Source organism: Penicillium citrinum, assembly GCF_028827155.1.
Source record: "Penicillium citrinum strain IBT 23319 chromosome Unknown utg000002l:1.0-3833315.0:1.0-3834789.0, whole genome shotgun sequence".
NCBI lineage: Eukaryota > Fungi > Ascomycota > Eurotiomycetes > Eurotiales > Aspergillaceae > Penicillium > Penicillium citrinum.
In genome coordinates, this window is record NW_026622687.1 from 1,493,041 (window position 1) to 1,519,085 (window position 26,045).

At 45.6% G+C, this 26,045-nt stretch overlaps 10 protein-coding genes across 10 annotated transcripts; 3 read left to right on the forward strand and 7 right to left on the reverse strand.

The window, feature by feature from the left end:
- Window positions 1–225: 225 nt before the first annotated feature.
- On the reverse strand, window positions 226–2,058 carry N7469_002374 (FAD/NAD(P)-binding domain-containing protein; the record flags this gene model as incomplete). Its single annotated transcript, XM_056641294.1, has 3 exons — window positions 226–1,024; window positions 1,073–1,887; window positions 1,939–2,058. 3 exons carry the CDS (start codon window positions 2,056–2,058, stop codon window positions 226–228), a joined length of 1,734 nt encoding a protein of 577 aa, XP_056503788.1.
- A 2,226-nt stretch (window positions 2,059–4,284) lies between these two features.
- On the reverse strand, window positions 4,285–4,876 carry N7469_002375 (uncharacterized protein; the record flags this gene model as incomplete). The annotated part of the gene is made up of 2 exons (XM_056641295.1): window positions 4,285–4,818; window positions 4,871–4,876. 2 exons carry the CDS (start codon window positions 4,874–4,876, stop codon window positions 4,285–4,287), a joined length of 540 nt encoding a protein of 179 aa, XP_056503789.1.
- A 1,739-nt stretch (window positions 4,877–6,615) lies between these two features.
- Window positions 6,616–7,071, reverse strand: N7469_002376 (uncharacterized protein; the record flags this gene model as incomplete). The annotated part of the gene is made up of 2 exons (XM_056641296.1): window positions 6,616–6,672; window positions 6,760–7,071. 2 exons carry the CDS (start codon window positions 7,069–7,071, stop codon window positions 6,616–6,618), a joined length of 369 nt encoding a protein of 122 aa, XP_056503790.1.
- Window positions 7,072–9,410: 2,339 nt separating this feature from the next.
- On the reverse strand, window positions 9,411–10,864 carry N7469_002377 (uncharacterized protein; the record flags this gene model as incomplete). The annotated part of the gene is made up of 5 exons (XM_056641297.1): window positions 9,411–9,766; window positions 9,829–9,890; window positions 10,178–10,332; window positions 10,392–10,465; window positions 10,711–10,864. The coding sequence occupies 5 exons, from the start codon at window positions 10,862–10,864 to the stop codon at window positions 9,411–9,413; spliced, it is 801 nt and encodes a 266-aa protein (XP_056503791.1).
- Window positions 10,865–14,184: 3,320 nt separating this feature from the next.
- On the reverse strand, window positions 14,185–15,778 carry N7469_002378 (NAD-dependent succinate-semialdehyde dehydrogenase; the record flags this gene model as incomplete). Its single annotated transcript, XM_056641298.1, has 2 exons — window positions 14,185–14,328; window positions 14,390–15,778. The coding sequence occupies 2 exons, from the start codon at window positions 15,776–15,778 to the stop codon at window positions 14,185–14,187; spliced, it is 1,533 nt and encodes a 510-aa protein (XP_056503792.1).
- A 331-nt stretch (window positions 15,779–16,109) lies between these two features.
- On the forward strand, window positions 16,110–17,997 carry N7469_002379 (MFS sugar transporter; the record flags this gene model as incomplete). Its single annotated transcript, XM_056641299.1, has 6 exons — window positions 16,110–16,178; window positions 16,229–16,503; window positions 16,568–17,117; window positions 17,170–17,257; window positions 17,308–17,506; window positions 17,574–17,997. 6 exons carry the CDS (start codon window positions 16,110–16,112, stop codon window positions 17,995–17,997), a joined length of 1,605 nt encoding a protein of 534 aa, XP_056503793.1.
- Window positions 17,998–18,397: 400 nt separating this feature from the next.
- N7469_002380 (uncharacterized protein) lies at window positions 18,398–19,444 on the forward strand (the record flags this gene model as incomplete). The annotated part of the gene is made up of 1 exon (XM_056641300.1): window positions 18,398–19,444. The coding sequence occupies one exon, from the start codon at window positions 18,398–18,400 to the stop codon at window positions 19,442–19,444; it is 1,047 nt and encodes a 348-aa protein (XP_056503794.1).
- A 69-nt stretch (window positions 19,445–19,513) lies between these two features.
- On the reverse strand, window positions 19,514–21,995 carry N7469_002381 (uncharacterized protein; the record flags this gene model as incomplete). Its single annotated transcript, XM_056641301.1, has 4 exons — window positions 19,514–20,045; window positions 20,143–20,870; window positions 20,927–21,887; window positions 21,973–21,995. The coding sequence occupies 4 exons, from the start codon at window positions 21,993–21,995 to the stop codon at window positions 19,514–19,516; spliced, it is 2,244 nt and encodes a 747-aa protein (XP_056503795.1).
- A 779-nt stretch (window positions 21,996–22,774) lies between these two features.
- Window positions 22,775–23,688, reverse strand: N7469_002382 (uncharacterized protein; the record flags this gene model as incomplete). Its single annotated transcript, XM_056641302.1, has 3 exons — window positions 22,775–22,798; window positions 22,899–23,058; window positions 23,120–23,688. 3 exons carry the CDS (start codon window positions 23,686–23,688, stop codon window positions 22,775–22,777), a joined length of 753 nt encoding a protein of 250 aa, XP_056503796.1.
- A 437-nt stretch (window positions 23,689–24,125) lies between these two features.
- N7469_002383 (3-isopropylmalate dehydrogenase) lies at window positions 24,126–25,286 on the forward strand (the record flags this gene model as incomplete). Its single annotated transcript, XM_056641303.1, has 1 exon — window positions 24,126–25,286. One exon carries the CDS (start codon window positions 24,126–24,128, stop codon window positions 25,284–25,286), a length of 1,161 nt encoding a protein of 386 aa, XP_056503797.1.
- Window positions 25,287–26,045: the final 759 nt, after the last annotated feature.

The following is a 26,045-nucleotide window of genomic DNA, read 5'->3' on the forward strand; positions in this document are numbered from 1 at the left end:
TAAGGATTTGAACACAATGTATCCTAATAAAGGGTTCATTCGTTGCCTCGAAGTTGAAGGGATTGGATGAGGGAAGACGGAATACATTAGCGAGTGGAGGATTAGATTTATGTAGAGTGGAATCTAGCGTGATGACCTAATCCATTGGTTGGAGTATGAACAATGAAAAAACTGTTATATTCCGTAAATAGAATACTACTCTATTCATTGGCCCAGCATAGTATGCTAAGCCATCTTCTTTGTCTTTAACTGAGTCTGATTCCACTCCTGATTTATCCCCCGATAGTCGTGGATGGTATACCCTTCAAATATTTCCTTCATTAACGAAGGCTTTCGCCTGTGCTTGATCCCAAGGTCCGCGAGAAGCATATCAGCATATGGAACTGCATCGTAGACGAATTCCGGATACCAGGTAGAGAAACCACAAGGGTAACGATGTTTCCCGTATCGACTCAAGAGCGCAGTCTGACGGTACACATCCGTCTTGTCCGTAGAGATTCTTCTATTCAAATAAGCATATACCCACAAGGCCTGACACTCTGCTATAATTATGTTGCTCGTGCTGTGAACCATTTTCACGTATGCAATAGAATTATCTCCCGTCGACGCTAGCGACGGTGGAGCTATGCCGCGGTAGAGACGGAACGGGCTAACATCTTGTTTGTACGGAATAACCCGTCCTGGAGGATTGCGAAGATATGGGAAACGATCTAATATTTCTTTGTCGGCCTGGCTGTCCAATGCCTTCCAAAGAGCTACGTCGTCTGCGTTGAGGTTGCTGCTTGGAATACCGAGGCTCCCATCCAGGCCATCGGGTTTGTACTTCACTGATGGGGCAAGCTTCCACCCGGTGATAGCGACTAGGGCATCTGTTTTGAGATTGGTACCATCCGCGAGAGTCACACTTCCAGATTCAGATAGGTGATCGATGTCTTTGCGTATTATTTGAACTTGACCAGAGCGAAGGTAGTTGTGAATATCAGACGGATAATTGAGAATCCCGACTCGTGCAGACCAGAACAGACTGTCAAAGTTAGAAACTAATTATAAGCAGACTGTTCGGTGATTTTACCTTTCCAGAGGCTCGAGATGTGCCAAGCATTCCTCTTTCCGATATGCATTCTGGTCAATGACATCCAATCTGATTCCTTCCCAGAATCTGTCCACAAAGTATCTTCCGAGGCGAGTTTGATGCAAGGCCTTTCTAATCCAGCTAAAGCCATCGAAGTCACCGAAAATGCATGGACTGAACCAGGTGAAGAACCTCATAGTTACCAGAAGCTCTAGCTTTGTCTTTACCCCTGCAAACTTGGCCCACGGCGAACTCATCCAAACTCCACCACCCCCAGATTCGCGAATAATCCAATTCACTTTCTTTCCATTCGACGCCATCAAATGAACGACGTCATATCCTGTTTTTGACGCGCCCACTACAGTGACGTTCTTAACATTAGGATCCTGTGCGATTTGAGCTCCCTGCTCACGAAGCTGCGAATGATTGATGACAGGCCTTTCAAAATTTTCAACACCCTGGATCTGGACAGGATTTGGGGTCGAGGACAGCCCGGTGCACATAATCAACTTTTCGCACGTATAAATGATAGTTTGCCCTGGGCTGGTAGTTGCTGTGGTCAAGTTCCAGCCTTGGTCGAGCTTTTCGACCTGCAAAACGTCAATTCCGAAGTGTATCCGACGATACAGATCGAAGTGATGCGCAAAGTCATTGAAATATCGGTGCAGTACATGACCGGGAATATGGTTATCTTCTTTGATTCCATATTTCTCACCCATGGGGAAGTCGGTGAATTCGTACGTTCCTCCAAGATTGTTCGTCTTGAGACCCTCGTAGCAGTTTTCTTCAGACCAGACCCCACCCAAGGTTGGCCGCTAGTTTCCGAATTAGTTCAGATGCGCGAGAAGGAATGGATGATTACTCACTTTCTCGAGCAGCACAAGCTCTGTCTGGGGTGACAGTTCGAGATATGTTTTAGATGCCGCGAGACCGCCAACCCCGGTCCCAACCACAATCACTTCAGCAGAACGGTGCTCAAATTGCATCTTGACAACTTAACTGGAAAAGGTGTGTTTTGCAGGGTAATAACGAATGCGAATTTTGAGAATTCCCGGTGTGCTCATCTATTCAATTTGCTCTTCTTTATTTGCATCCTTAATTTGCCCATTCCTCTTCCTACATATTAACAGCACTGGAGCATGCATGAACAACAGGACAACTTCCTCATTGGATAAAGACATGCATTACCTGTTGATTAGGGGCCACAGCAAGAGGCTCGAGTGATTCCCATTTCCGGCTCTTATCCTCTAGCCTCCGTGGACGGCAAAAAACGGAGATGTGCTCCCTAGTGGATGAGGGGTTACCACCGGCATCTGAGAGTTAAGCGTTCAATTGATAATTATTGGCTGTGATTGGGTGGTGTCGAGGACCTTCACTAAGTCTTCCACAAGTCAATAAGCGTGCTATTGATTGCTTATCGCGGCCGATCCACTGTAACATCAGCGGCAGTAGCGCGATTAATTTTTTCTGATATTGCCTGTGGGATTTGAACGAAGCTGGGATTAGGGCCGCTTCTCGTTGTAAAGTGGAGGACACGTGTCGTGTCGTACCATGTCTTGGCTGCCGGTTTTCTGCCTTCTTACCTCTTCCCTCTTTAGCTAATTTTCTTATTGTACAAAATTACACTTCTGCATTCAAGAATTCTTGCTTATACCAGAGATACCTACTACTATAGACAGATTTGGAAAGCGCTGCTCCTGCCTCTGCTCCTGCTCCTTCCCAGTAGACATGACACTTTTTTTTCTCTTCGACCTCAGACAATTTCACTTTCCTTCCTTCATTCTGCTTGAGTCATCAAGAAGAGTGGAAAGAATGACAGGATGAAGGGTAATTTAAGAGTAAAGTTCGAACCTTTGAGTATCTAAGTATTGTCACCGCTAACAATATTATATTATAGGTAGGCCTGGGCACTCGCTCATGAGCGGGTTTCATGAGAGACTCATGATCAGGGCATCAGCGGGATTTTTGAAAATCGGCTAATGGCATGAGCTACTAGCTCATGAGTGGGAAACCGTTCAAAAGGTGGGGCGAAGCTAGATCTTGCCAAAATTCATTATGCAAAAGTTTGGCAGTAATGCAGTGGTATTATAGACAGTAGTAGTAACTGAATTGAATTCCAATTATATCCATTGCTTAATCTGCAACCTAGATTGTTAGCCAGTGCTATTACCTATACTGTTGGCCAATATTGTTAGCTATACCTATAGTAGGTACTATTAACGAAAAACAACAGCAAAATAAAACAACAGTTATATATATTTGATAGTAAAATAGAAATGGTAATTTCTTTACCAGTGTGCTAATTTGCCGTAGTTAACAGTTTAATTACAGTACAATAGAAATTACCGGCCTTAAATAATGCAAAATGGTAGCAGATTGAGCATGCTCATGAACACCCACACACATGATCAGGCCGCTCAAGATGAACGGGTCTTTCAAAAATCCGCTCATGAGCCACTCATTGCCTAGGTCTAATCTTTCGGATGTTAAATCGTCCCTGCAATTTTTCGTTTATCTAATTGCTGTATCGCACGAGAACCGTTGAAATATTCCCAATTATTGAGCTTGATCGAACCCAAAAAAGAATGGTGTTGGCTGTTATAAATATTTTTCCTGGTATATTGGACCACAGATATGGAGAACAGATTGGAGTAAGTAGGTCTACCAATACTAATCATATATCTGTGCTCTATTTAGCCTAAGTCATCTGCAAGATTGTATATACGACTACAGGATATGGAGAACAGGGCTTCCCGTCCGCTCGGCCGTACTTAAACCATATACTAAATACAAACAATAGCCCAAAGAGGCCTGAGTTCTAAAGTAGCGCCGTATTTTGCGTTAGGGTGAATGCGGGTGACATACATGATTATTTTGGAGACCGGGGTGAGAACACGGTGAGAAGAGATGATAACACCCACTGTGATGCATCGCCTTCCCAGCTTGCAATCTTAGACAGATAATAGCACGAGAGCGCAAGTCCAGTCTGTCATTTTCAATTTTTTCTCTAGGGCTTGACGAGGTCTAACTAGGATATAGAGAATAGAGTTTACCGGTATTTGAACTATATGATTCTGTAAAGTACTTTTTTCGAAACTAATAGCACTTTAAGTCCATCTTGCAACTGTCGAAGAAACAGAAATACAAAAGAAAGCATCGCAATTGAGAGCAGTTTGAGAATTAGTAACAGAAGACGACCGTAGTCATGCCGTCTATTCACGACGTGCAGAAATGTAATTTCTCATCCTGGAAAGCTTTTGTCCGATGGTAAAACTATCTTGCTCGTCCTCCAGGTGGTACATCCCATCGTCTTGGAAATATTCAAGTTCATTCTGACCTGCACGTAGCTGCAAGAATTTGACATACTTTCCGACTCCCAGTATGCCAAACATAGTGTGTGATTCCCATTGCGGTTGTCTTGGCCGAATGTTGAGCATATAATTCTGCAATTGCTGCTTGGCATGAGTCCAGGAGCTAAGGGGTGGAATCCCAGTCTGTGCCTCGGAGGCTCTTTTATTCTCCACCACGATGACTTTCGTGATGGTGCGCCGGTGTAGGGTGCAGACGCAGACATTTGCGCGAGATTGCGATCGAGCCCGGATATAGGCTTCCCTTAGAACGCCATAGTCATTCTGCTCTGAGAAGTAAAAGCCCAGAAGATTGGTCCAGAGATGATCCACTTCAGCCTCGCGGCTTCCAGGCATGATCTTGTCCAGAAAGGCATGTGTCAAAGGTCTTATGAGATACTGTATCCTATATTACCCAAATAGATTCATCAAATAGTTCTTCGAGACTTACTGCCATATTGGATATGTTGAATGTTCGAACTCGAGATGTAAATAGAGATACTATTAGATGAGAGTATCGGCAATTGTGAGCAGAAATCGACATTGAGCGATACTAGTACTGTTTTCATACTCCTTTTTTCACGAAATAGCTACGAAAGTGAAACAGAAAAATCGTGAGCTTGGTGGTTTATTGTATACTGATGCCGTGAACAATTGGAAGTGATCTTCCAGAACTGGCAGTCTTGTCACTGGAGTGAATATAAATTTTAAAGCCATATTTGAATATTTTACGGAGTATTCAATAAGTCTTCATTTTGATTAGGTACTCCAGAGCTCAAAGGAAAACACTAAAAATCCAGTGACTGGGATACAATTGATATGGCTATCAGCATCGTATGACTATATTCAGCGCTAATAGCAAGATTTGTACTATTAAAAAAAAAGGGGGGGGGAGGACAATGTATTGAAGTGGAGCACTATGTAAGTATTCATATCTCTTATGTTGATCTTGTAAAGTCTCTCGATGAATAGCTTGCAGTCAAATGTTGGTGCCAGTCATTGGACAGTCTACTACCACAGCGAAAGCAACGAAGTAAAAAGTCCAGGGTAACTAGCCGTGAGCAAGAAAGAGATCAGGGATCATTCTGTAGTTCCTCTAAGAATAGATATTTGAGCCCAGACTAGATTTTATCATTCGCATATTTGGATTGCTATTCAAATCCCCAGCTCATGAGTGTGTGCCTCGACCAGTAATCATTCCTTTACTGTAGTCACATTCTACAAATTACAGTATAGGTGGCTGTTAGGACCCTTACATTTTAATTAGGCATCAGGGAAAATCTTATTCATCCCCAAGTTTAATCGGTCAGGCTTCAATAGGGGTAATTTAAAGATACGGCGGAAAATTCTCCTACAATGATTGTATTTTTCCCGATGTCCGCTTTGCCTGATGATTCACTTCATTGTCTAAGTTGGCTGATAGTTGATTCACTCAGTGAAAACTCTCATAGCTAGTGAAATTCACTAGTTATGGTGGTTTTTGATCTAAACAATTGAGGATCTGTTTTCATCTATTCACAGCTATTACCAGAGATATTCTATCTTAGTCCACACAGAAAAAAAAGGAAGGTTTTATTATTGACCCATCCGTGGCCTTTTGACGATTCTAGTCAATGGATTAGTGCCAAGCTGAAAGAATACTTTAGATTAGCTGTCACCTATTGAGTCGCCAACTGGTTACAAGAGAATCTTTCGTTGAATAACTAAGCAAGCACTTTTTTATAACCATTTTCAATGAGCTAGGATCTGGATTAGTCCCATATTTGGCTAGCCCGTCCGATTTTAATAATATATGTTGGCAGTCTTCTCTACTCCCGAAGCTGCCCATGAGGTATAGATGTCTTCAGCATTGGTAATCTGAAAGATAGTAGTTAAACCTTCGGTTTGAATATAGAATCAGCTCTCAATTAAAAATTACGATATCCTCGACTGACGCATACATATGGGTGCATTCCATCAGCGCTCGTCGAGTAAAAATCCCCAAACTCGCCTGAACGCATTAATCTCTCTCCCTTCTTGACAGAAATATTGAGAGATAGAGAAAAGAACAAAAAACAGGTTTTAGATCTCAAACCAACAAAAGTCCCAAAACTTTCGTGGTGATGAAGAAGTGAAAAAAATGTTAACAGACGGTGGTTGTTGAAAACACACTAGATAGTTGAGCAGCAAAGCAGCACCACATAGGTGCTTGTTCCATCAAACACCATGAGCAGGTGATAGAGCGACAGTATTATAATCACGGACGCAGTGAGCCTACTCCGAAATTGACCATCCTGCAATGCTAGTGTTATGTTATTCATCTGGACTAGATGAGCATCTAAATACAAAGATTTGACTCACGTCGAAATTACCGGTAAATGCCCTAATTTCTCCATCCGGAGTGAGTGGTATTTCGTAGCAGGTTGAATCTGGATTACCAATCACACTATTGTAGTTCTGTCCTTCCTGTTTGAAGATAGGGCAAAAAGCTTGGATACCCCCATTGCCAGCAAAAACCTCAAACCCACGCAGCTCCCGATTGCGGAAATCAATCTTGATCTGCTTTCCAGGAATCTGATAACCAAAATCAATTCTTGATAGGTTCTCACCGTATTTAATGCAAAATCCGGTAATGAATGAATGTTCATCTTCAGCCAGAACGGAAACTTCCATTTCCACGAGTTCACTAGGTAGAAAAATGATCTGACGCGGCGATAGATTGTGCATTCCGCAACATCGAAGGCAAGTCCCTTTTTCGAATGAAGTTCCTTCAGGGGATTTGTATCTTACAGGTCTATCACATTGGATTACACCGATAGCTGAATCCCAGAGCAAACCGTAAAAATTATTAGGGTTGTCGGAAGGTATAGATTTTGGGCCTCCATACATAATACACCTATCTTTGATCCACTCGTTATGTAGCCACTGCAACCTTCGATAGCGTAATGTTTTGATAAGGGTCTTTGGTCTTTTAGTGCAGTGGTACATCAACAGCCAGTCTAAATTCTCCGTGTCAAGAGGTTCAGAAGAGCGACAGTAATCTTTTTCTAGGAGATAAGTAAGATATCCCCGTTCCCGGTGAATAAAAAATCGTGACTTCCAATATTCCAGGGCGTAGAATATATGAATCATAGCTTTTGACGCAAGTCTCAGATTTAAATATTCAACTGTAGGAAGAAGATAGGCAATTTCAAATCGAAGTTCGAGGGGAAGTAGACGGAAGCAGTCGCTCTTTTGATTCTCTTGACCCGGAGGATCCTCACAATGCATATTCACTGCTTTTGGAAAGGAGTTTTTTGCTTCCCTTTTAAATGCGATATTTCGAAACCAACTCGAACTAGGAATGTCGGTATTTGGAATTAGATGACCTTGATACTTCAGTCAGCTGCTTCTGTGGACAAATACTATATATGGAAAACGTGAAAAAATAATATACCGGTAAGATATTCAGGCCAAGGTGCTTCTTCAACTACTCTGCTCAATATATCAAGAGATAAAATTCGATTGCCGAAATGCGGTATCAGTAGATTCCAGCAGCCCCTGTGAAATACACAGAAGTTGGAAATCTCGCTGATTGGATCGTCAAGCCAATTGCATTTCCTTTTTTGGCCTAAGTCCTCTTTGATAAGATCTCGAACTGACAATGTCAATAACAATTATCTGTAGACATTTCTCCATGGGTGGGATATGGTAGAAAACCGACCATGTAGCGGATCGTCAGGTCGCATAAGAGTTCCACAAGACGCACATGGTGGAACGGAACTTATATGCATATAAATATTTTCTTTCGGCATGGTGAAGGTGAATCAAATTTCCTCGCCCCAATTTGCACTTTTGTGGGGATTGTGACTAGGTGTAAACTGCAAAATATAGCATAGCTTGACCATATTTCTGTTGCAAAAAATTTCTATAAAATTTTGATCGACGACTGATCATAATTGCATCATGGTTATTCCACGATACTGGTAGATACATGACAGGCTATCATCCTCAAAACGACCGAGGCTATCCAAAACAAGCAAACAGAACATTAGATGTCACCGACAAAGTAATCTATGGGAACTCTTGCTGGTGAAAGTCATCAGGCTGGCTCTCGATGGCCCTTTTGTAAGTTACGGCCCCCTCGCCTTGCAGGTCTCTGTAACAGTATACCAACTAGAGATTAAACTCTTCTTCATTGCGCTCTATTCGATGGAGAATAGCTATCACCTTATACAGCTCACTTTCTCTAATTTCGACAATGAAAATATTTTGCAAAGATTAAAAGAGCCTGAGCATTTTTAGAATTTGATCCTTCAATATTCTGTATCTTAAGGAATCGCTGTGCATATTAGATCGCCAATCGCTTCACTGTCCTAATAAAAATGGAGGCTATATGCAGATGCCAGAAAACTGATCGTTTCAAGGAAAAACCTTGGTCCAATAATATTAAAGCAAGATCAGCTGAAAGAGATCAGTGCAGTGGTCACTCAACAGAGTAATGATTCTCACCCTGTCTATTGCGCATCTATATCATTCTACTGGACAAGTATCTACTTAATCCTAACTTACCCCCGAGCTAATACATACGACCATAGGGTGTGGAGAACAGGGCTTCCCGTCCGCTCAGCCGTACTTAAGCCACACGCCGGCAGGTTAGTAGTATGGTGGGTGACCACATGTGAATCCCTGCTGTTGTATGTTTTTGTTTTTTTGTCTGTCTTTTTCTAGTCGAATAATTTTGCTGGGTTCTTCGTCAGCCTCTCGGTGCCTTCACCTGAACCCGTTGACAAGAACAGCAATGCTCCTAGGATTCCGGTCAGACCGATTCGGCCTAGTGAGCCTATACCGACATTCGCCGATTTACCATAAAAATATATAGGGGCTGGAAACACACTAGTGCTGAGATAGTTGTAGTTTATCCCCCATCTCAGGTTACCATGTTATATATTTAACTTTCTCGTTCTGCAGAACGCTTTGTAGCCTACGATAACCCTGTGCATCTCAAACAATTTATTATTCTTAAATAGGACTCAGGCGGCAGAAGCATGCTCATGACCTATTCTGGTATCCCCTGGAGGCATCAGGCCGCCGGTCATAGTAGTCACCAGATCGTTGCCTTCCTCTACGAACGGCGATGGCAAAGGAAAGCAGTCTCGGGGCGAGATAGGTTTTGCTGCAGGTTTAAGTGTGAAGTAATCCTGGTCAAGTGGGCTGATATGTAAAGTATCGGTTTCCTGGCTTGACTTATGGCTGCTTCGAAGACCAAATGTTGTCTGTAGGATAGGAAAGATTCGAGTGGCGACAATGCGGAAGGCGGGAACACACGCGATGAAAATGGCAACGCAAACCTCGACGGATGACCAGTTTAAGGCCGGGACAAGGTCCCCTGGATAAAAATTAGTCAATCAATAGAGAGGGACGGGAGGCGCAGGGACAAGGAAAGCTAACAAGTAAAATCCGTGTTAAAATGCCGTACATAGGTGATGCGGATGATGCTCGTCACACAAACCCTGCATGATGTTTAGAGCATATCCCACAGCAAATTCAAGAAGAAAGCATGTCGAATGTGACTTACAGCAATCCCAAACTGAACATAACGACCAGGCCAGCCTTCAAACCGACAGGCATTTGGAGCCTTAGCACATGCGGGATAGGCAGGAGAAAAAGAAGTATGTCAGTAACCAGCCTGGTAGCGAAAGAGATCACGTAAAACACATAGAGATCAATACAGCTACCCGCTACTGTTGTAGGGTGAAATAGCTTGCTAACCGGCGAACATTGAAAAATAATAACAAACAGTTCTTCGATAAATTGGCAGCTCACGATCACGAGGACCAAATAGTATAGCCACCTTAACTTGGTAATTGAAAATACCTTCATGTACAAAAGACAGAAAGAGACCTTTATCGATAATAACGATATCAGGTATGAGATTGCGGCAACGAAGTCGAGCTATATGACATTTGTCAGTGACGGAATGGAATATGCGAGCTCAGGCTGGGGTTTTATACTTTCAGTAACATAGTGAACGTCTCCGTGTCGGCCTCGAGACGTACAAAGTGTCGTGCATAGCCGTAGCGAGTCACTGTAAAACAATCAGATACCTCAGAGCCTTAAAACGTGGATTCATAACTCACTCCACATAGAGATAAAACATAGCACGAAGGCAAAGCTCTACCTCATTATCACCAATAGCCACATTAGTAGGGCTCGGGATGAATATTCGTTACTATTCTGGCAACCTCTTACCCAGCTTAGTAGTAAAAAGCCTTGATAATGGAGAATTAGCCTAAGAAGAACAGAGACCGTTCCAATACCGGCGCCACTTACCGTCGTCGACATCAAAACGATGTGCATAGATTGTGCCTATCATTCGAACACAAGTGCCAATAGTAGCCAGCACAAGACAGACCGTATTGCAGCTTATGACACTCGCGACCCTCGATTCCACTAGCGAAATCGCAGGGACGTCATTCCGTTGCATTTTATCATCGACCAATTCTGCACCTATTCAAAATTGCAACTTTAATAATGGCTCATTTTCTGGTGATGATTGCCTTTCCTTTCGCAGCTGATGAGGCAATACCGTGGGATAGCGACATGGATTCCAATCCATGTAAAGTTGTCACTATGACTGCTTCCGAATATATGAAAATGACGCGTCAAATTGTCCCTGGAGCCACGATATATTGGCAGCGGTCAGAGAAACTATCCGTCATAGAATACGGGGCCGTAATCACTCGAGAAAATCATGATTGGATCTGCGAAACAGGCGGAAAAAAATCATCAAGTGAAAATATGAGTCCAATTTCTACTCCAGATTTAGTTTCGAGAGTTGGTGGTGTCAACTCTCAAGGGCGAATTCCCCGCATTAAACTTCCGATGTTTCGGTGGTCGTCGCGTAAGTGGCGGGGTATAGATCTAAACTGCCACCTGGGCCTAGAACAATGACAAGCCCATTTTCAGAAGGTTGGTGGATGGATTGGTTAGCCAATGGGCGTGCATACATGGCAATGTGAGAACTGAAATGATAGATTCTGCGAGAACTTCAGCCTCTCCCTCCCCACCTTGCGTCATGATGTCTTGTAATCGCGAATGAGTCGCTGGTGCATTGGTGAATAGCTCTCTATATAATAAGGTCGGTTGTTATTCCAACTAAGTAAAGCCCAGTCTATGTGATGGGCTCGCGAACTCTGTCCGCTACCTACACCGATTCTTACCGTGTTTTATCATTATACATACCACTGGATGAGACCCAGTTTGGTTGGGTGAGTATTGATGGAGAGTGGACTTCAACCCATGTTCTCTGGGTCTGGTGAATGTCAGAGAGTCGTTTTCAATATCTATGGCCCAAGTGGCCCGGAGTGAAGGTATATACGATGGTAAATACCTATCCTTTAGGTAAAGGATCCCGTATTTGCAGATACGGCGAATCAGGCCAAAAGTATCATTAGCTTCAGAAGGAGTATAATTCACTTAACCTTCTAAGGTAGAAATTTCTTTATTTCTCTTTTCTGTTTACCGCTATCCTTCACGGCTTATTAGCACGAAGCCGCTAGTAAGATCGTGTCAAATTATTTAGTGGGCCATACCACACAAACCAACATGAGATAAAAAACGAGTCTGATATAATATTCAGTCCATGTAAGAGCGGCGATATGGATAAAGGTCTCATTGTTCTCTGGCTGAAGTCGATCGGAAATTGGACAGCCACAGAAGGGAGAATCGACAGGGCCTGCTCTGTACCTGTTCTTCCCGCCAAGGGACCTGAAACTTGGAAAATTAATCCCCCGAGACAATGTGCGACAAAGACTAGAGGTCTTTCGGCCTCATTAGTTTCAGCGGCAATTGTTAGCAATTTGGAAAATTATTATCATGTGCCTTTTTGGCACGTCTTTCGCACATCAGTTCATCAAGCAGATCATGAGAGTTGCCAGATATTATATTTTCTCTATTCCAAAACACGTCGACGGTCGAAGGTTCGTCATATTCGAAGGTCAAATACGAGCCTTGGGAACTTTGAAGCCAGAAGACTTTTTGGCCAAAAGACGGTGCCCTCGAAAGATGTCCAATTTCTTCGGCCAATATCTAAGCCAGGAACTAGAACAATACTACATAACAGGACATATACTACTTACAAGAAAATAGTCCACTGAGTATTGATAGGATAGTCTTATACCATAAGCCATACAGTGTGGAAGCTATTCACACTGTCTGTATTATATTACATCACATATAAGAACCGAGATCTGTTTGATTCTGAGGAATCCGCGTCATTGAATGAACCAAATTTGTAACCCGAAATACAGAGCATATATATTGAGGATTTCGCAACTGGTAGGACCATATCTTTATTAAGTATAGAGGAGGGCTCTTAGTGAATAGTTATCATTAGTCCCAGAAGTTATCCCACGCCCTCTTTACTCATGAATCTGAGCGGAGGGACTACAGATTGCATTGATACCCGCTCCGAAGGCCTGGAGGTATTTGCCGATAGAGTCATCTGGTGCAATGCTGCATGTTAGAGTTCCGTTCAATCAAATGTAAGGTTTTGAGATATAGTCTTACATGATCGAGCCCCTTTGGCATAGAGGTTGAGATACATCGGGCGGGCCTGCAAGTTTCCGGCCAAGGTGAAATTATTAGAGTTTGGTAAGATAGTACTATGTGAATGAATCATAATAGCAAGGTACTAGAAACAGAGATACTAGAAGGCCAGTTTCAAAATATTGCAACATAAATACTCTTCAATTGAGCCTATCGTATCGGATTCAGTACGAATTTAATGGCAAGGTATTATAAGGAATAGTATCCTTTCCATTATTTCAATCCCAAGAAGCTGAGCATCAGGCCGAAATAGTACTATGAGGATGATTCAGCACAAAAATTGAAATCATGGATATTTAAGGGACCTATGCTTTTCTAAATCCCGGAAAAGGTTCAGTTTTCTCATAGGTGATGTGGTTTGGCGTCCCCGAATACGTAGGTACCACTACTGCAGAGAAAGATTAGGGTCATGCGGCTGAGAGGTGTTGTCACGCCACCAAGGGATATATGCCGATCGGGAAGCTTTTGGAAATTAGAAATTTCGGGCACGGCTAGATTTGCTTACATTCAAATATCCACTGTGGCTCCATGCGGCGTACTGTATATATATATATATATATATATATGTGTGTGTGTGTGTGTACGTACATAGCCCTAATGACGACGGTTATTTTGAACACCAGAATACAAGCCGTTTCAAGGGAAGGCTTCGCCCAATTACAATTTAAGCTACATCGACTGAAAGAGTCAGCGCAGTAGTCGCTCTGCAAGGTATAGTTCTCACCCGGTCTATTGCAGATTCACACTAATCACCTTGGTAGCGCGACCTTAAAGCGGCGCTCAACCTAGTTCTCGTCACCAATGTTGATATCGGCCAGCCTTCTAGTTGATTATGCTTCAAGGGCTATCGGATGCATACGGCCATAGGGCGAAAGGAACAGGGTGAGAAGAGGTGACAATACCCACCACGATATAATATCTACTAATCTGTAATAATAGTTGGGGGATTCGTTCTTTGTCAGGTAATGGTAGGCCTTATGCCTCTTCGCCATTCAATCGACATTCTCAGCTGCTGCGGCTTTTACACGGCTACTGATTGATCCGATTTTTGCTCATTTGTCTTGACATATTCAGTGTATTGGCGGAAAGTAAGATACACTCCTCATGCTTCGCTCTTCTGGGTTCACTTCCAGACACACAGTTTTTCGGTACTTCATGTCCCTAGAACTACCTAACCAGGGTATATACCAAATATGTTCAGTCTTCCTTCCGAACTCTCAGGGTCCCTGTTTTGATGATCATGTACTCGTCGACAGCGACATTTTTGCCACTTTCTTTACCCCATCCACTATCTTTGATCCCCCCGAAAGGAGCCTCTGTTGCTGATCCATTGCCCGCATTCTATATGAAGTAGTCAGATATACGCCCTACCTTTGATGTGTTACGATTCTGGTTTACTTACCAACCCAATCATTCCTGCTTCCAGGTTCTCCATCATTCGCCATAGCCGATTCACGTTTTCGGTGAACACATAACTCGCCAGACCAAGGCTTGTATCATTTGCACGCTGGGTGACCTCGTCCTCGGACGTGAAAGGATAAATACCAAGAAGCGGACCAAAGACCTCTTCCCGACTCATTATCATATCGTCAGTCATGTCGATCAAGATGGTGGGACTCATAAAGTATCCGGGACATGAAGCAGACCCTGTTTCGCTGCTTGTCCACCTACGCCCAGATCCCAGAATTAGCTTCGCTCCTTTTTGAATGGCATCCGCGGCAATTGCTTCAATCTTGTCTAGACTCCTAGACACGGTCACCGGGCCCATAGTAGTCTTTTCATCCATCCCATGCCCGACAACCAGCGAGCGTGTGCGATCAACAACCCGATTGGTGAACTCCTGGTATACGCCTCTTTGAACGTACACACGATTCGCGGTGATACATGCCTGACCAGCATGCCTCCATTTTAAAGCGATTAACTCATCAACTGCATGGGCAAGGTCCGCGTCATGAAAGACAATAAAAGGACAATTTCCGCCCAACTCGAGAGTCGACTTGGTGAGACTGCTCGCACAAAGCTCTGCCACGGTCTTCCCCACCCGTGTACTTCCCGTGAAACTGACCTTTTTCACAAGAGGATGGCTACAAAGCGCCCTCGATACCGCGGGCGTATTCTCCGTGCTAGTCGGTAATACATTGAGGGCACCAGGAGGAAATCCAGCTTGCGTAGCTAGCTGAGCTAAGCACAGTGCTGTAATTGGAGTCTCGGGTGATGGTTTGATCACCATCGTGCAACCTGCCGCCAGGGCTGCACTAGCTTTTCGTAGAACGAGGGCAATAGGAAAATTCCACGGTACCATCGCTACTGCCACGCCGATGGGTTGTTTGATCGTTATGGCTCGCCTGTTCGGCGCGGCGCTCGTAAATGTCGAGCCTTGAATGCGATCCGCCTCACCTGTGAACCACCACGTAAAGCTGATTCCGTAGTCGAGCTCACCGTACGCCTCGGACAATGGCTTTCCGGTCTCGTGGACAAGAATCTTTGCCAAGTCGTCCCTTGAAGAGAGAAGCAGGCGATGCCATGAGCATAGGAGCTCAGCGCGTTTTCGTGGATTCAGTTGCGAGTAGGATTTGAACGTGGCGTATGCAGTCTGCACGGCTGGATCGACGTCGTTGGGAGTGCTGTCTTGACATGACATCCATGTTTCACCGGTGCCTGGGTCTTGGACTGTAAATTCCGCGCCCGAGGCTGATTGTTTCCATTCCCCGTTGATATATAGCTTATTGGAGAATAAATCGGGGTTGGATAATTGGGATGGCGTATGACTGTTCTGGAGCTTGGTCTGCATTGTGATTAATGCCTTCAGGGAAGAAATTAAAATAAAATACTCAACATCAATTCAAGAACAATGCAGAATTTGAACCCCCAGATATACAACAGCATCAGATAAATACAGCATCCCCCGACGACTCATCTTTTGATGAAGCGTGCCACCCCCGTCTCGTGGCACGATGTGGCACGCTCCGGAAGCTTAATCGAGGGCTGTAGCTCTTTAGAGACCTGGTTACCCCACAGCCAACCCCTGTGACTTCCCCGGATTTTCAATTACTTCGTGGAAGTTGTTTCCCGAAGATCACAATAAATATTTCAATATAGTGTGATATTTCTCAAATTGCACCATGGTCAAAAACGGTCGTCCAGGTGCCTACAATAAACTGGTGACGGTTGCCGTGGCCTTCGGCTCGTTGGTGCGTCTGATGCACGATTTCTACATGTCACCGATGACTAACAGTGCCAGACATACGGATATTCATCATCTATCATTGGTAGCACTATTGGCCAACCAGGATGGTATTCATTTTTTAACCTGCCGGTAGAGGGTGAGCCTGGATATTCCACGACGACGACTCAAACAATTGCCACTGCAAATGGACTCTACAGTACCGGTGGTGCAGTGGGTAGTTTGTTCATTATGTGGGCGGCTACTGCAATTGGACGCAAACGCAATATCCAACTCGGGGCTTTGCTTGCGCTTCTTGGTGGGGCTTTGCAAGGAGGAGCAGCGAACATCGCGTAAGTTTGTTCATTTCTGTTGCTATTGGAACCGCGGTGGCTAACCGAATTTTCGTCTTTCCAGTATGTTTCAAGTAGGTCGATTCATTGCAGGGCTCGGCATTGGCATCTTAGTTACAGTTTGTCCCATGTACATGTCTGAGCTGGCACCACCAGTGAGACGTGGCTGGTTGGTGGGACATCATGCTATTTTCCTCGTGTTTGGATACATGCTCTCTTCCTGGCTTGGATTTGCGTGCTACTTTGCAACTGACAGTCATCCATCCTTTGCTTGGAGATTTCCGTTGTGCATGCAGTGCCTGGGCCCGCTCGTTCTGGCAATCTTGTCCATATTCATTCCCAGATCCCCACGCTGGCTGTTACAGAATGGCCATGTCGAGGAAGCTTGGACGGTTCTGCGGAGATTGCGCAGAGATCCGTTGGATGAGCACGATTTGGTTGCTAAGGAAGAGCTATTCCAGACAAAACAGCAGATTGCTCTTGAGCAGAGTAAACTGAAGGCATTGGGTTGTGGGCCATGGACAGCAGTGCTCAAGAAGAAGAGCTACCGGAAGAGAATGATTATTGGATTTTTGACTCAGTGGGGTGTTGAATTTGGTGGTCCACTTGTGATTGTAAGTCATTGCATGGAGAAGCACTGGATGATTGGGCAACTAACTGACGCAGAACAATTACGCTGTCATTTTATATACGAATTTGGGGCAAACCGGCTCAATGCCTCTACTTCTTTCGGCCCTTTGGCTGACTACTGCCGGTGAGTGAAGACCAAAACGGGGAATAATTGAGGAGTCTGACTTTGCATAGGAGTGATTTACAATCCGCTTGGTGCTTGGCTGCATGACAAGGTTAACTCGCGCCGAGGAATGCTGATGGTCGGCATGATCGGTTGCCTTGTGACGACATCAGGTCTTGCAGGATGCGTTGCCGAATATTCCGGGACATCAAATCGAGCGGGAAACGCAGCAGGAGTGTTCTTCATCTTCCTCTATCTCGCATTTCAGGGGTGAGTAGCTTGGCCTTTACCACAGCTTGCAAATTCCATTGCTAAATCTAGATCATTAAATATATAGCACATGCTGCGACACAACTATGTACTTGTACGTATCTGAAATCTTCCCTACGGAGATTCGAACAATCGGCATGGGATTCTCTCTCTTCGGTCAATTTGCTGCGACCATTGTCCTCCTTCAAACTGCGCCCATCGGCATTCAGAATGTCGGTTGGAAGTACTATCTCGTCATTATCTGCTGGTGCATCATTTTTGTTCCACTTGTTTACTTCTTCTGGCCTGAAACGGCTCGTCTGTCGCTGGAGGAGATTTCTGGCAAATTTGGCGATGACGTTGCAGTCCATGTCAATGATATCTCTGAGGAACAACGAAAGGAACTCGATGATTTCCTGAAAACCCAGGATTTGGTACACATGGAGGATGTTAAGAAAGAGGGTTTGCGGACCGGCTCTCTTGAAAGTGCTAATGTTGAGCAGATTGTCTGAGTGTCTAGGTAGCTTTTCATCTTCTTTCAGCTGTCGTCTTAAGAGAATGAATGTACTCTCATTTTGTAGCCGCGATTATCAACCAAGCCTCGGCTAGTGGACATCACAGGAACTTCTATCTTCCTAGGGTAATCCCCTTATCTATCATGTCATACCAGGTAGTAAATTGGAACGTGCCACACCATGCGTAGACGCTGGCACAAGAAGTGGTCGGCGCCCGTGGGGACCTCCGATGTACCGCGGAAATTGTAGTGAGGAGATATATAAAGTGGGACGTGTTCCATCTGCTCATTAGTCAACAGACCCAAATCTACGTGACAACTGCTGTGTTTATCTGACCTGAGTCCAATATTTGGTTCTCACTAGCCACGAGATGTCACCCGCGATCAAAACAGAGAAAATGCACTTTACAAACGGCACGGGGAAGAACACTGCCTTGTTAAGAGCTCACAGGCTTCCCTATGACGAACTCCCAAACAAGAAGCAGGTCTGGAACACACCTCCAAATTCCGAGGAAGAAGGCCTGGGCCGACTGATCATTCTCACTCCCGACATTGTCCAAGCAGCGGCAGCATCTTGCATCCAAACTGGCCGGAGAGTTTGCCTAAACTGGGATATGAACAAGCTCGAGACGGCCAATTTCAGTCGTCAACCTGCGCAACATCACATAGTGCCACTCATGAATGGTGTCGCATTTGACGATATCTATATTTTCAATCCCCAGCAATCAAGCCAATGGGATGGTCTGCGGCATTTTTCAGCACCGTCTTCTAGCAGCGACAACCCCTCGCGGCGAGTATTCTACGGTGGAGTTGATGCGGAAGAGATCATGGATCGAAGGAGTACACGAATTGGACTACAGCACTGGGCCAAGGAAGGAATATGTGGGCGAGGGGTTTTATTAGACTATGGCGCCTACGCCTCAAAAAAAAGAATTCAGTTCTCGAGCTTCTCATCACATTCGATACCTTTGTCCGTGTTGAAAGAGATCTCCCAAGAGCAGAAAGTCACCTTCAAATTCGGAGATATTCTTTTTGTCCGCATCGGTCTCGTTCGAGAATGGGACACACAAATGGATCCAATTGCAAAGGCCGCTTATGCTTCGTCAAGCGCTCCTCTGCATGCCGGAGTCGAGGGGACCGAAGAAATGCTTCGCTGGATATGGGATTCAGGCTTTGCTGCCGTAGCATCTGATTCGGTCTCCTTTGAAGTGTTTCCTCCGAAGGAAAGCTATCCCCGGGATGGTGGTGCTGCCAATGTTGAGGGTGTATTCATGCACGAAGTTTTATTGCCTGGTTGGGGTATGCCGATTGGCGAACTCTTTGACTTGGAGGGGCTATCTGAGCTTTGCAAGGCAGAGGGTAGATGGGAGTTCTTCGTTGCCAGTGCACCACTTAATATGCCCGGTGGTGCTAGTAGCCCGCCAAATTGCGTAGCAATCTTTTAGGGGGTTGGTGCCGAATAAGAATATCATTAGCGGTCTTGTATGACACAATGAAGATTATGTATCAGATCATCAATCCAAAATCTGCAGAAACATTTGAAGAATTTTGACGAATTTTTGTGATAATCCCCAGTACTGTATTCGGGCTAGGAGGGACTGAGCCATATTGCTGACGTGCGATGCAAGCTCATCAGAATAAATATCGTCTAATCCAGCAATACTCGCTGGCCCACCATGGTAGATCCAATCCACAATGAGTCTTCTCTGGTTGTCATTGACAGCCAAGTCATCAAGTCTAACAATTGAGCCGCTCCTATCATGACTGTTCTCGTCTAGAGAGGTGCGACCATATTTGGCAAAGGTCATCAGAAAGATGCAACCCATGAAAATTCGCAAAATCTCACAGGGCGCTGAGACTAGATATTCACTCGCAACAGCGGTTATTTGCACCGCATGCCAAACAAGCCTACGCGTCCGACGCGGATCGCCGGCAAATTTTGCTTCAAGTTGCTGTTTGGCAGCCGCAACCGGTTGGTCCGGTTGGGCACGCCGCGAGGTCGCGGCTCGCACAATGAAGACGACAAGTTCCATGACATCCTCGGCGCTGTAGAGATGGCAATAATGGATAATCAAGCGAGTGATACTGCGCGAGGAAAATCAGTCAATCTGCGAGAGGTGGAACAAAGTACTGGAAAATGTACTTATAGTCTATCAGCTCCTTCGTCGACAACGGGCAATTAATACCGAGGGCGAGATTGTCAAAGCTCTTAAGTAGAGACATTTTGGCTTGATTCTGGGCAGATTGCAATGGGGTAAGCCCAAGCCAACCAGAGAGCGACAATGTATCGAGCTGCTTGAGATCCCACAGTAGTCGGCCGATGATTTGCCCACAGAGCCTCTTTGCCCACGAGGAGAGGGATGTGTCGCTCGGGATTGGTCGTCCAGCCATAAGTTCGCGCAAAACAACATCTACAGAGGCTCCAAACGATGTAGGGGAATGTAACCCGAGAGCTCGCCATGCCATCCCTGTCGGTGCGTCCCACAATTCCTCGGCACAAGGGAGCCTGCTCGGAAGCTCGCTCAGATCAATTGCTCCTCGGCGTCCTGTAAGAGTGCAAAGGCTACAGTCGTACTCAAAGCAACTCCATGTCACCCGCTTCTCCTGTTCCTGGATTATCCATTGGGTCCATTCTTTTTGAACCTCGGCCAAGCCAGTTCCAATCAAAAGCTGGGGCTCTGGTTTGGTCGCTTCCACCGAGATTCGCGACTGAAGTAGGCCCATTCCACGTAGGCTGCCAACAAGGACGCCGCGAGAGCGGTCTGCATCCTGATACATCTGCCAATTACCAGATCCCAAGGAATAGATCTGGTAGAGACAGCAGGCAATGAGATAGGTAACATCATGATATTTATTGCTGTCCGAGTCACCCTAAGGTATGTGAGTTTGCTTCTTATTTCCATATGTGGCCAGATCGGTAGACTTACAAGCCAAAATATCATGCGTGCGCTGATCTTGCTCAGCGTCCTCGATTTGTCCATAGCATTTTCATCATTCGGAAACATCGCACCTATACAAGCCATGCTCGCAAGCAGTACGGTAGGACAGCTTGACAAACTCCAGCTTGGGCGGTGGATCATGGGTAGAATGCTGTGAAAGTCAGAAAAGAAACAGTCTATGCTCCGCTGGACTAGGTGAACAGCGGGCAGAATAGTGCAGTCCTTCAGCGTCTCATCAAGGTCTGGAAACCGTGGTTTCAAGAAAAGATTAATAAGGCATTGCGAGATACCTTTCGTTCCATCATGGGCCGACGTCAAATTCGTTTGCAAGACTTCACGGAGGGGAGGAAGTTGGTAAGCGCAAGGCACCCGATCGCGACTTTGATCGAAAGGCCACTGTTGCGGAGCTGGTCCTGAGGTATGCGGTTTTGTCACAGGCTGCTCGGTTGTCGGAATGTGGCCAAATGCAGCATCGTTTGATGATGGAAGACAAGGCAACGCTCCACCGGAGAAGCCTCGCAAGCTGGAATCTGGTGAACATGGTGTCGTGGCGGATTCTAGTGGGTTGTCCAACAGTGCTAGTTCAGGGTCCACTGGTGAGTCAAGGAGCTGGATGTCCAACCAGTTCAGAGAGCTGGATCCGAGCCCTATCGTGTTTGTCAAACCAGACATGAAGCCACCAAACGCGGGGTTCTCCTCCTGTAATAAGACCCCAGAAACAAGATCCGGATGTGGGCTTCCATCTGAGGTAATTTCCGTGTGGATGTGGTCGGGAAAGCCGACTGTGTCTGAAGGAGGATCATAGGAACTAGGGCCAAACGGGTATAGACTTCCGACGGGAAGCTCTTCATGTTGGAGCACTTGCTGCTGGGCGTAAACCGGATCGGCGAAACTTGCACTTGGCGACTCGTTCTGTAAGACGTCGGTTGACTTTGTTGATTGATCCACGCTATTAACAGCTATAGAACTAATTGAAGAAGGCGACACTGGGCTATTCAGGCCTGTTGGATGGAATTCCCCCTGGTGGTATCGACAGGTCGCCCTCGACTGCTTGCATGATGAGCACGGCCGAGCTCTATCGCATTTCAGCTTTTTGTGGACGCAGCGGTAACAAGAGAGCCTAATATTGAGCTTTGGTACCGGAGATTGTCCATGGACACTGCGAAGATGTCGCAGCAGAACATCCTTTCTGAAGAATTTTCTGTCGCATTCTGGGCACAAAAGATGCTCACGCTCGTTTTGAGGACGATGACAGGCGGTATGGCGAGCGAGATGGCTCGGCCTGGTAAATTCCAAGCTACACTCCGTACATTTGTGAGTCATGGCTTGAGCGGCAATTAGTACAATTGGGGATGAAGTGATCGCATCAAGGTCGAGGAATCAATAGTCGAACGCAGTGCATTTTAATCACGTGTTCGTGGTTACCCCACGGGGAATTTACTGGTGGCTTGGCGCATTGCGGAGGTGGCACGGTCCGAAATGAACATGTGCTATTGCCACATAATCTTGTTATACCCAAAAACATGCCTGCGCGGTAAGCTCCCGCTCCTTCATTGAAAAGGATCATACGTGTGCACCAATAATAAGATATGTGGTAGCTTACCCGTATCTAACATTTTTGGGGTTAAATTAATGTGGGATTTGCATTAATGATCTTGGCAGATTCTATCTCCTTCCGGATATCTCATGGTCTTGCTGCTCCAACTATATGGATGATTCGAGCATGTGCTACCCTGCCCTAGCCGTCAATAATTAGCAATATATCTCCCAGGGATGTGAAAATCCCCGCAAATCTTTCCTACGCCCGCTGTGACCATTTGTCGAAGCCCTCTTCTACTATACACATCGACCCCCATCGACCTAAACATTTGATAAGCTCGTAATCGCTAAATCTCATAACTATGACGGGAGAAGAAAATTGGGAATGAAAGAGTTGAAAAAAGAGAAATATGTCACATACTTGCAGATCCACGCCCGTAATGAACTCGGCCTCATCACTGGCCAGATAGCAGCACGCGTTGGCGACGTCGACAGGCGTTGAGCCCCGGCCCAGGGGAATAGTGCTGGTAAATGTTGCCTGATTCTCAACTGTATCGGGCTTACCAATGAACAAATGTGTCCTACATATGACCTTAGTTCTGCCCGAATATAGCAAAGGCACAAACCAGGAGGAACACTTACAAACCAGTGCTTCCCACTACTGGGCAGACGCTGTTGAAACGGATATTTCTGGGACCAAATTCCACTGCCATGGTCTTTGTGGCAACGCTGACAGCGGCTTTAGATGCATTATACCACGTTAGACCAGGTCGCGGCCGAAGAGCTGCAGTCGAGCTAACTTGAATAAAGACGCCAGGCCGATTATTCTCTAAGAAATAAGGCAGCATAATGTTCGTTGATTGATAAATGGACTTGACATTCACGTCCATGACCAGATTATAATCTTTCTCCGTAACCGATGTCGTGGGTTTATTGGCATATGTCGTTCCGGCATTGTTGACGATGATATCGACCTGGCCTAACTCGTCCAGCGCTTGGCGTAACAATGCCTGCCAGTGGTCGACACGAGTAACATCAGCCATGGCGAAGCTACACCCAAGCTCCTCGGCTGTTCGCTTTCCACACTCCTTCGAAATATCCGCAATCAAGACACGAGCACCTTCGTCAAGGAATTTCGCTGCAATTCCCTTGCCAAACCCTGACGCTGCGCCAGTCACAATTGCTACTTTGCCTGCAAGTCTTGGAGACATTTCTGCTGACATGTATCTGAGGTTAGAATTCTCAGGAAGCTTGATATAGGGAAGATCACACTAATCTTCTAGTATCAGAGGTGATAAAGATGCGAGTTACCGCACCAGAATGCGAATTTCCCTGCAAGCTCTAAATAGCTGAAGTCATTTGGGTGGCACTGTTCCGTACCTCAACGGCATCGATGCCGGAGCGTGCCACTGTGCTCCCCACCTCCCGCCGGCCTTGGCATCAGCTACCAATTTGGATCACGGGTTAACCCAAATGCTCACTTTCGTAGTATATTTTCCTTTGGAGTTTGTTTGCGTATATAATTTCACTCTCATCAAAAAATTATCGTCGCCTGACCGAGTTCATTATTCTACCCCAAAATCTCTCGATCTATCTGGCCCGAAACAGACCAGTATTGGCTGGCATACTTGTTTGACGACCGTTGTCAATGAAGCTTCTCGTTCTCCCCGGTGACCATGTTGGCCCAGAAATTGTGGCCGAAGCGCTCAAAGTTTTGGGTGTTATTGCGGAATTCCGTCCCGATGTGAAGATAAAAATACAATACGGTCTTATCGGTGGCGCGAGTATAGACAAGCATGGGGTGCCGATCACGGAGAAAGTTCTCAGAGACGCAGAAACTAGTGATGCTGTGCTCCTAGGATCTGTCGGAGGCCCAGAATGGTCCCACGTACCCGGCCATCTGAGCCCAGAGCAGGGAATCCTCCAGCTTCGTCAACGCTTAGTGGCATTTGCAAACATTCGTCCGTGCCAGTTTCCTGTCCCGGGTCTTACGGGACAATCTTCTCTAAAAGAGGATGTGGTTTCCGGCACGAATTTCATTGTTGTCAGAGAGAACTGCGGAGGGGCGTATTTTGGCGCCAAAGAAGAGCAGCGGGACACAGGCTCGGATCTTTGGATTTACACGAGACCAGAGATTGAGCGCTGCGCACGTGTCTCGGCTGCACTCGCAAGCCATTTTGGTCGAGCGGGAGATTGGACTGCTTCGAGTGGTCCAGCAGTGGTTTGGAATGTCGACAAGGCGAATGTTTTAGCCAGCAGCCGGGTCTGGAGAAAAGTGACACATGAGACATTCGAAAAAGAGTTTCCAGGTCTTGAGTTGCGTGACCAACTGGCTGACAGCATGGCGATGTTCATGGTGCGGTCTCCTACACGATTCAATGGTATCATCCATACCGACAACACGTTTGGAGATATTTTGTCGGATATCTCTGGGGGGCTGATTGGATCATTAGGTCTCCTTCCAAGTGCCAGTGTCTGTTCCGTTCCCGGTGAGGGCCCTTGCAAGGGCATCTATGAGGCTGTCCATGGCAGTGCTCCGGACATCTCAGGACAGGGAGTTGTCAACCCAGTGGCCCAAGTTCTCAGCTTGGCCCTATTGCTGAGATATTCCTTCAATATGCCGGATGAGGCTCGCATGATTGAGATGGCCGTCAGAGAGACCTTGGAGAGCGAAGCTGATTGTGGCTTGGGATTGAGAACAGCAGATATCGGAGGATCTGCAACGACTGTCGAAGTAGGCAATGGGATCTGCTTGGTTTTGAGGAAGAAATGGGCAAACTATACCCCCTTGGCTGACTACTCGGAATAGACGGTCGAGTGGGTTGTCTGAGCAAATTAGATTTATTCCTTATTATTCTGTGGATTGTAAATAGAGAACATGCCCGACCAAATTGAGCTGGCTGTTTGACCAAGCAGCCGATTTACACAGTGCGCACAGCTTTCCAGATTCTTGAAATCTTCCAAAAATATAAACAATGGTGGTCTAAGTGAGCCCAGAATGGTGTATCGCTTCAATTTATATTTAGGGGCCAATGCGGAGGCAGCGCCGAAATTAATAATGGTATATTTCTTACAACACTGAATGGCATGTCGGAACCAGTGTGGGCCGGCAGTCCAGTCACAAATAGGAAATAGCAAGTAGTCTGTCTAAATTGGAAAACATCCTCCCATACCACGGTAGTTTACATAGTGGTAAGACTAAGCTGGTGTAAATTATGAATACAATGAATGACGATATAGCTATTCCACCACTTTCAATGGTCTCCTTCCCCCAAAAAAAAAAAAAAAAAAGAGAGCTCAAGGCTATGCTATTCTCAACAATATTTTATTTCACTTTCTGAAGAGGTGGGCAGAATTAGCTTCTCCACACAGTCTACAGATTAATTCCCATGTTTACATGAACCGCCTTCGCCTGAGTATAGAGCATAGTCTTCCACACCGTACAATAGTCGATGGCGAAAGCAACGATTACCCTTAAGGCTGCTTTCCTTTTCTTAGGCCCCACTACAGAATGCACACAAGGCCTGATTTACGACAGGGAAAAGGACATGCCCCGGGGTATCACATC